The 9,203-nt window shown below is 43.9% G+C and overlaps 2 protein-coding genes across 2 annotated transcripts; both read left to right on the top strand.

Moving 5' to 3' along the window:
• The first annotated feature begins 2,045 nt into the window (after positions 1 to 2,045).
• LOC104927238 (thrombomodulin) lies at positions 2,046 to 4,968 on the top strand. The gene has a single exon (XM_010741270.3). The coding sequence runs from the start codon at positions 2,230 to 2,232 to the stop codon at positions 3,817 to 3,819; it is 1,590 nt and encodes a 529-aa protein (XP_010739572.2). The 5' UTR covers positions 2,046 to 2,229; the 3' UTR covers positions 3,820 to 4,968.
• Positions 4,969 to 5,796: 828 nt separating this feature from the next.
• On the top strand, positions 5,797 to 8,003 carry thbd (thrombomodulin). The gene has a single exon (XM_010741269.3). The coding sequence runs from the start codon at positions 6,019 to 6,021 to the stop codon at positions 7,663 to 7,665; it is 1,647 nt and encodes a 548-aa protein (XP_010739571.3). The 5' UTR covers positions 5,797 to 6,018; the 3' UTR covers positions 7,666 to 8,003.
• The last annotated feature ends 1,200 nt before the right edge of the window (positions 8,004 to 9,203 follow it).

The raw sequence follows: 9,203 nt of genomic DNA, 5'->3' as shown, positions 1-9,203 counted from the left end.
TATTCACATATTTTTAGCTCTGTTTTGGTCTCCACTAACTCGAATGGTAAGTGTCTGGCTCTTAACCAGCTAGTGAGTAGATACCTGCATAATACGGAATCATCTCGCACTGTCCCTTAATGGATCAATATGGGACTCGATTGGTCCCATATATTCGGGGACAACTAAACTAAAAGGATTTCACAAAATATAGCAGACAAGTAAAAACAGAATTTGCGAAAGAGAACTTAGAGTAACGGGTAAGATGTCTGTCAGTCAACGTCATTGATGCCCTGTTTATGGAGTTTCCGATGCTGGCAAATACCTCAATTGAGGTCGGCCCATCCAAACGACAAGGCTGTCCAAATGCTGATCTGAATAGCAAACAGACCAAAAGTGTATTCGTCCAGTCATTGGGAATGAATACAAACTGTAACGTTTGCCACAGAATGAAGCAAAGTCCAGTCAAATTTTATTTATGTAGCAAAATGACAAAATAACAAAACACAATTTGCCTTAAAGGGCTTTGGAATCTGTTCAACATTTAACACCCTCTGTCCTTAGACCCTCAAATCGAGGGGGAAAAAATGCAGTTCTAACAAATAAAAAATGGAAGAAACCTCAAGAACATACATGTTAACAATGGTGGCTGCTAAAGAAGTTGGTATAGATACTCTTAGCATCAGTTCTATCAGAACTAGAGAGAATTACTTCAGAAGAGAAAACAATGGCACAGAAGGATTTTTCCTAAATAGAGAAAATGTTTTCATTCTTCCCCTGCCCGGCTTCAGTAGGAGTTTGACTATGTTTGTTGGTGTGATTTGTTGAAGTTTACAGTTCAGCCATGCGTTCGTTTTTTAAAAGTGTCTGCCCTTTTCCAGTTTCCAGTGACGACCTCCCAAATGGTTCTGTAGCAAACCATCTGGCACAATCTGGTTTAAGTCCGACCTGAAGCAACATTCAGCACGGGACTACCATGTCCGAGCAACACAAGGGCAGAGGATGCAGAGATGAATTGCTCGATTCATGACACCCCAGAATTCCCCAGAGGGAGATACCGTAAGTTGTTGGCAAATGTGTGTACTATTGTTATAAGATCTGACTGTGTTTAGAGTCATTATAGCGGTAGCGATAGTTACGCTGTGCTATTCTCACAAATACAGAAAGTTAAGTTCTCTGAGTCGAAGACCATGTTCAGCACGTTTGTATAGTGTGAGAGAGAAATTTAACCAACTTGAAACTTGGACATTAATCTTTCAAAAACACGGCTGCCCCATCCTTCCTGAAAGTTTTTTAGGCTGAAGGTTAAATTGGGATTTATTTTCTAATGCCTACTCTTATCAACACTTATTTCCTTTACATTCATGTTGATAGCAGCAGAGGACTTTCAGACTGAGGCGTGATAACACTGCTGGAAACAAGGTGCGTGAGATAGACGAGACTGAGCCAGAACATACGAGTTGCGGGGTTGTAAAATCAAAACAATGAGCTGAAAAAAGAAGTTAACACGCTCCATGGATCTGAGAGAACTTCAGAGTTTTTCATTACGCGTGAACGCTCTCTCAGGACACACACATTTAATTCATTGTTACTGTAAAAATATTGATAGGTGGACTTTTTAAGTTGAATTCTCTTCAGTTAAAATTGAAAAATATGAAGGTCAAATAAAACCCTGTTTAACTTTTTACATATGAAATATTATTTCACAATGATTAACATATTTTTGACAGACTATTAAACGTATTTCAAGGACAGAGAAGTGTCAAAATAAAATCTGGTAAAGATGTGTCAGTTTAATGAGAGTTTGGCAGAGGTCTCTCTGTCTGCCTTCCTACAGTATGTTATGTTGAAAAATGGTTAAAGTCCCTCATGGGGGAGGATTATGGGATTTTGGTCATCCCTTCTTAAAAGTTTGCCCAAGTGTCTATGCGCTCTGTCTCTGAGTGTGTGTGTGTGTGTGTGTGTGTGTGTGCGTGTGTAAGGGTGTGTGCGTGTGTAAGGGTGTGGGTTTGTGTGTGATGTGTGATGGGCAAGACTCTTTGATAAGCATTTTGGAAAGCATGGGGGCTGAGCAATCAGACCGGGGCTTATACCACAGGCCAGGACTTCCTTCCTCTCCTGGAGGAAAAAAAAACGTTGGAGGCTTTTATAAAATGGGGGCTATGTTCAGCTTCCAGACGCTCTGTGAGCTTCAGGTCGTCGGACACAGAAGTTTTTAAGACAATCTCCAGCTTTTCTAACGTTGACAACATGATTCTTACAAGTAACGCGTTCCTTATCAGCCTGTTTTTGCTCTGCGGGCTGGAGGAAATGGTCCTCTCACAGCACGGACATTGCGCCGAGGAGCAGTGTTATGTGCTTTTCCAGGAGCCAAAAGACTTTACAAGCGCAGAGAAAAAATGCAAAGACACGGAAGGTCGGTTATCCACGGTCATCTCAAAACACATAGACAAGATGTTAAAGAGTATACCCAGCGGAGCCAGCGGGAGTTACTGGCTGGACCTGCACAGGGCAACGGCAGATCTCCAAAACTGCTCCTCCATCGCTGTGAGGGAGGGACGGAATTTCACGGTGTCTTGGGAGCCGTGTGGTGAACAGCTGAACGGATTTCTCTGCCAATACTCACTCGGGGGCGAGAGCTGTGACGGCTTGAAGGTAGGAGCAGGCGCACAGGTGAAGTACATCGCGTACACGGGCTACGAAGTGAGAGATTCAAAAAGGTTTCCACAAGGAACCATCGCTGTAGTGGGAAAGGTTGGCAGTAAATATCCGGACTCAAAGCATGTGTGTAATAACAAAGACTGGATCCAAGCCCCCTGGTTCTGTGAGGTGCTCAACGGCGGCTGTGAGCACAAATGCGATAAAAAAACCTGCCTGTGTCCCGCGGGTCAAACCCTCCTACCCAACAAGATCACCTGTGCCGCAGATCCGTGCGCCAAGTGCGCGCACGAGTGCCAACGCTGGGGTGACACCTACGCCTGTAAGTGCCGCAAAGGCTACATTCTGGCGCCGGACAGGAAGAACTGCGTGGACGTGAATGAGTGTGTGGCGGAGAACCCGTGCACAGGTGAGGGTGAGGAGTGTGTGAACACCCGGGGAGGTTTCCAGTGCAGGTGCAAAGATGGCTTCGTAAAAGAGGACGGAGTGTGCGTGGACGTTTCAATCTGCTTCAAGTGTGAGCATTTGCTGTGTAACAAAACCAATGGGGTTTATGCGTGTCAGTGCCGTGAGGGGCACAGGGTGTCCAAGAAAAACTCTACTAAGTGTGAGATGCACTGCACAGAGAGAGAATGTCCAGCCAAATGCATCCTGAACAAGGGCCTCAGCAACAACATAACTAGTCTGGATTGTTTCTGCCCTGATGGTTACATTAGAGACGGTGCAGACAGCGCAAACAGCACTGAAATGTGCATAGACATAGATGAATGTGAGAGTGGGACAGAATGTGACCACAAGTGTGAAAATTTCTATGGTGGTTTCAGGTGTGAGTGTAATGAAGGGTTCAAGCTGCACAATGTGCACGAGTGTTTGCCCAGCGAAGAGGAAACAACGGAGAAGGGGAATGGATCAAGCTTAGGTCCTCCAAACCCCACAGCAGCCGCCAGTCACCCAGCTGCAGTGCCCTCTTACATCAAGACAGGCAGCGTCCTGGGTATCACCATGTTTCTGATGATGTGTGTGATGCTGCTGCTTTTCCTGCTCCACAAAGCATTCAAACGCTGCGGTAAATTTACGTTTTCCACCATCAAAAATCAAAATATCGATATTTTCTACCTGCAGCAGGTGACCGCGGAGACATACAAGAAGTTATCCTTTGACAAACAGTTCACAAGTGACTAGATACTCTACTTTAAGGATGTATGCTGCTTTTGCACCTCCGTCCCATGTGACATACTGTATTTTAGGGACTTTTTCACAGTTATCTCCAGGCATAAACAGTTTTTTTTATCTTTTAAAGCTGCAAGCAATCACATTTTGTCCTTCTCAATTAGGCCAATTTATGGGAGTTATGTATAACAAATGAGATGCTGTTATCCTAAAAAAAGTCCAATAGTAGTGGTACTAAATGGTTCTCATAGTGCAGTTCTCAAAATTCTCACAAATCCAGCAGTATAAACTTGTCTTTTCTTGTGAATGACAAGCTTTTCACATGACAGAACCTCCCTTTTGCCGTCTAATTACACTGCACTGAAGTTAAGTCCTTTATAGGAAAAACAAAAAGTTCCTCCATCTTTGTTCGACACTTTTATTTAGTATTAGTGATGTAACGCTCCACATATTGTTCGTTGCACACACTGTATTTGTGACTGCCGAAGTTAAAGTTATATGTTTTTATCTTTTGGTGAATTATCACTTTTATTATTGATGTTCTTTTTAGTCAAATGCACATCATGTTTTTTTTTGTTTCATGGTTTTGCGTCTGGATTTATGATGAGGGACACTATTTGTTTGGGGATGTATTGGTTGCTATAGGAACCATTGCTGATGTATATTAACTCATGGCTGTGTGCAGGAACTTTTTCACCTTCATAGACCTGATGTGTATCATTCCAAAATGACAAAGCCACACTTGATGAAGGGCCGGGTGTTTAACTTAAAGATATCTGGCAGCTTCGGCTTGATTTTGAAACACAATTCATCTTAAGACATTAAACTGTATAAACTAAAACAGTACTGTTTAATTGGCTCCTTTACCAGCTGTACATTCCCACTGACATGTAAATGAGGTTGAATGTTCTTAACTTTACTGTATAACATGTTGCTCTCTGTGCCGCAGACACTGTGCTGCAGGCTTTAAGAGATCAACTAAACATGAATGTAAATCTCCGCTGCTGTGGTCTACATATAGGAACCTCATTCTGATATGCTCAGCCACCACGTGTCTGTATAACAGGCTTATTTCAAGCTTTCACTTGTTACACTGTTTGATTCTGTGTTGGTCAGTATGTCACTGAGTGATGAATTAAAAGACTAACAGCTGCAGTCATATGGCTTGTATTGTATTTGTTTTCTATTTTGACATTAAATATTAGTAAAGTCTCCGGTATATGTCAACTTTGAATACATACAGATATATTAAGATGTTTCCTGTGGAAGACCTCCATATCAATCTTTGGTTAAATGGCTTTTCTCCAGCTGGCTCCTGTTAACTTTACACTCAAACTGCATGGTTGCTGTGAGACCCATGAACGCATCATATCTGTTTACATCAATACCACTTTAGACATTTAGGACATACAATATCTTGGATAGGACATGTTGCAGTGTCTGAGCAAGATTTATGTAAAATGTTTATAACAGCATAATTAATCCTTTTCTGTAACTGCTTATTCTTATCAGGGCGGTGGGGGGCTGGAGCCAATCACAGCTGGCACTGGGCAAGAATATAATAATTATAAATCCACATAAAATAAGAAGAGAAGCTGAACACTGATTAATAAATAATATCTGTGCAGTGAAGTCAGTGTGATAGAACATATTCATCTTCATGTATTTTTTACTCATCATCTGTATTTCTGTATTTCACTGCTGATCTATTGTCTCATATCAGATTAGAACAAACTCATGTAAACATTTTAATGGTCTAAACTTGTTTTCAGCTGGAATGACGCTCACGTTGGTCTCCAAACAAAAGTGTTGGAGAAAGTTTCTAACCTCGCTTCAAGGAAAACTGAAGTCTGACCATGAGACTAGGCTGGACTGTCTGGACTGACATGTTGTTTAGAGTGAAGCTGGGGAGGGGCTTCTGCAAACTGGTGGGCGTTGGGTAGATGCATCGCCCCCGCTCTTTTGCGTGCGCGCGGCGTACATGCGTAAAAGCCGTGCGTAAATTGGGGTTGTGGTCCGCCGTGCAGAGTAGAAACTTTGTGAAGGGCGAGCGAGCGTCGCAGTGGGATGATTAGGAGCCACTTCCTTCCTTCGCCGGGGTACTAACATGGAGTTAGATTATAAATACGAGCAAAACATTTTCTCAAACAAACAAGTCTATAGACTGCTGGAACGCGCGAGAACTTAAAGGGGCACAACTGAAGTCCAAACATGAAGGATGTTACGAGGCTGTTTGTCGTCTTGTTGACTTTCCTGATGGGAAGAGCCGGCGGGATGGAGCCGGATAGCGGTTACTGCATCGGGAACCAGTGTTTCACTGTGTACCAAGCCCATCATGATTACATGTCGGCGCAGAATCAATGCGGAGATGATCGAGGTCACTTAATGACAGTGCGCTCGACTGTAGCCCGAGATGTTCTTTCTATCTTGTTGGGGAACTCTGTGGGTCGGTTCTGGATCGGTTTGCATCGAACATCCGGGTGTCCGGACGATGCAACTCCGCTGAAAGGCTTCCAGTGGGTAACCAAAGACACAGAAAGTGACTATACCAACTGGGCGCCAGGATTCGACAGCAGCTGCTTTTCTCATCGCTGCGTCTCAGTTTCTAAAGTGGACGACTTCAAATGGAGCCAGGAGCCGTGTGACGAACAAGCAGCAGGCTTTCTCTGTGAGCACACCTTCACTCAGATGTGCAAAAGTCTAGATGCTGAAGTAGGTGAAACCGTAACCTACACGACCCCCCTGCGGTTTGCAGGGGAGGATCTGCTGTCTTTGCCGCCTGGAAGCACCGCTATCCGGGTGCCGGGTGAGACTAAATACGTCTGCGTCGAAAAGCAGTGGCTGCAGGCGCCCTGGAACTGCGAGATATTTGAAGGTGGGTGTGAGTACAAATGCGCAGAAGACTCAAATCATGCGCCCTCGTGCTACTGCCCAGCGGGACAAACCGTCAACCCTGCAAATAAAGTCACCTGCGAGGTGATCCCAGATGATCCGTGCGTGTCCCTGCGCTGTGCGCACGCCTGCGTCCAGAAGGGAGTCTCCTACGAGTGCTTTTGTGACCACGGCTTTCAGCTGGCTCAGGACGGCAGGTCGTGCGTGGACTTTAACGACTGCACGGACAAGAGGCTTTGTCCCGGAGAGAACTTCATGTGCCTGAACACGGTCGGCGGGTTTGAGTGCGTCTGCAAGGGTGGATTTAGGTTGATCGACGGCAAGTGCGTCGACGTGGATGAGTGCGTATCAGCGCCATGTGAGCACATTTGTGAAAACAGTCCCGGCAGCTACACGTGCTCCTGTTATGACGGATATAAGGAGGACCCAGAGTCACCGAATAACTGTAAACTCCACTGCGGGAAGACGGAATGCGTCGCCGAGTGCGACCCAAATGACAGGTACCAGTGTTTCTGCCCTGATGGTTATGTATCAGAGGAAAGAGAACACGAGACGGTTTGCATTGACATAGATGAGTGCTCTTCCAATTATTGTGATCAGGACTGCAAAAACACATTCGGCAGCTACGTGTGCTCATGCTCTCCAGGATACACACTGGTTAATCAGGACAAGTGCGAAAAGATCGATGATGATTCGGACGGAGATGGAGGCTCTGGAGCAACCACGACTTCGACCACCCCCTACGACACACCACCTGTGCCAAACCCAGGTCCAACAAGGAAACCCTCAGCCGTGACAGTGGGGGCTTTCGTGGGGATAATAGTGTGCACTGTGTTTTTTGTGGTCTTGGTGGTTTTTCTGGTTCATCACCTCCTCTGCAGCAGAGGGAAGATGGAGAGCGCCGCTGCGCTCAAAGTGACGGAGGAAGAGGCGCACGGTTTGCACAACGTGAAGAGTGACACTTAGAATAAAATAAAAGCACAGAGAGAGAGAGAGAGAGAGAGAGAGCACGACATGTGAATGTACAGGTGAAGCCTGGAGAGCAGACCTGCACAGACAGCTTTGGTCAGGTTTTTTTTAAGATTTCACAGGAGAAACGTGGTGGTGCCACAACTCACACACAACAACAGAAATATTACACAAATATTACAGTTTACTCTGTGGATGGATATTCACTGCCTTGGGAGACTTGGTTTTAATCTGCCATTCAGCTCACATACAACAGATGCAATGTAACTAAACAATGACAAAGAACTTTGTTCGTGGTGGAACAGTATTAAATTATATAAATGTGATGAACGAGACGTCTGTTTTTCTTTCTCTCAGCCATTCTTGCTTCAGACAAAGACTGACTGCGCCATCATGTGGAAAAATAAGCGCACTACAGGTCATCCCTGCAGAGCCTCAACTGTAAAATCAGCTCTTTGGGGGGAAGAAACAAAGTGACATGAACCTCAGTAAACTAATGTCCTCCACACACGCTGTTCAAGCACACATAAGCCTCTATAACAACATGTTTAGTGGACATGAGGTGAAGTGTTGGAGAGTAACTTATAAAAAAATGCAAACTCCCCAGAATAAAAAGTTAATAAAACATGTATATTATGAATATTTAAATTAATTCAATTTAATTATTGATTCCTAAAATGTTATTTAAGGATTGAAAATGACTGTCTTAACAAAATTATTTGTAATATTCTAATGTTTAAGTTCACAGAGGCAGTGCTATAGTATTAGAAGCAGATGTTGCAAAATAGCATTTTCCATATAGAGCACTTCTAGACCATAATATGATATGATTTACAGTGACGCAACACTTCCCACCATGAGAAAGTATTGGCAACAGTGGCAAGGAAGAACACAGCGCAGCAGCAATATTAATAACAATGACTATGTATTTTAATGGAAATATGACCAAAGGTAGTAGTAATAAAAAACAACATCAGTATTTGTAGTGAACGTCGAGCAGGACTACAGCTGCCATCTCAATCAAGGTGTAGCCTGTAATGTAATGAGAACGCAGAAAGGGAAGAGGAGAAGGAGCTAAGTTACTGTTAGTGTTAACTTCATGTACTGTTTTGTGGCTTGCTCTCTTGTTCCTAGCGTGAAGGAGAAACTACAGTGACCATGAAAAATGCTAAAAGCCCCATCTAGAGCAAACAAAACCACAACGATTCTTATTTTCAGCTGACATGAAAACATAGTTATGCATATTATATTCAATTCCCCACCAAAATCCTACACACTGGATGTGTACAGATGGAGAAGGAAGAAGGCCAGAAGAGATCAGTGCATCATAGCTGAAGGCTCTGACTCCCACACTACCTTTGGAGACTTTAGGAACCGCAAGGAACCCTGAGAGTAGTGCTCCAGTGGGGTAACAATAATAGCAGTAGTAGTTACAGAAATAGTAGTGGTCATATAAAGTACAGTAGTAGTTAAGCTACCAGTGTCAGTACCCAAGAAATACTAGCAGTGGTAGTAGTACAGTGTTGTTGTATAGC

This window comes from Larimichthys crocea, chromosome XI (assembly GCF_000972845.2).
Source record: "Larimichthys crocea isolate SSNF chromosome XI, L_crocea_2.0, whole genome shotgun sequence".
Lineage (NCBI taxonomy): Eukaryota > Metazoa > Chordata > Actinopteri > Sciaenidae > Larimichthys > Larimichthys crocea.
This window is presented reverse-complemented; position numbering and strand designations above follow the sequence as displayed.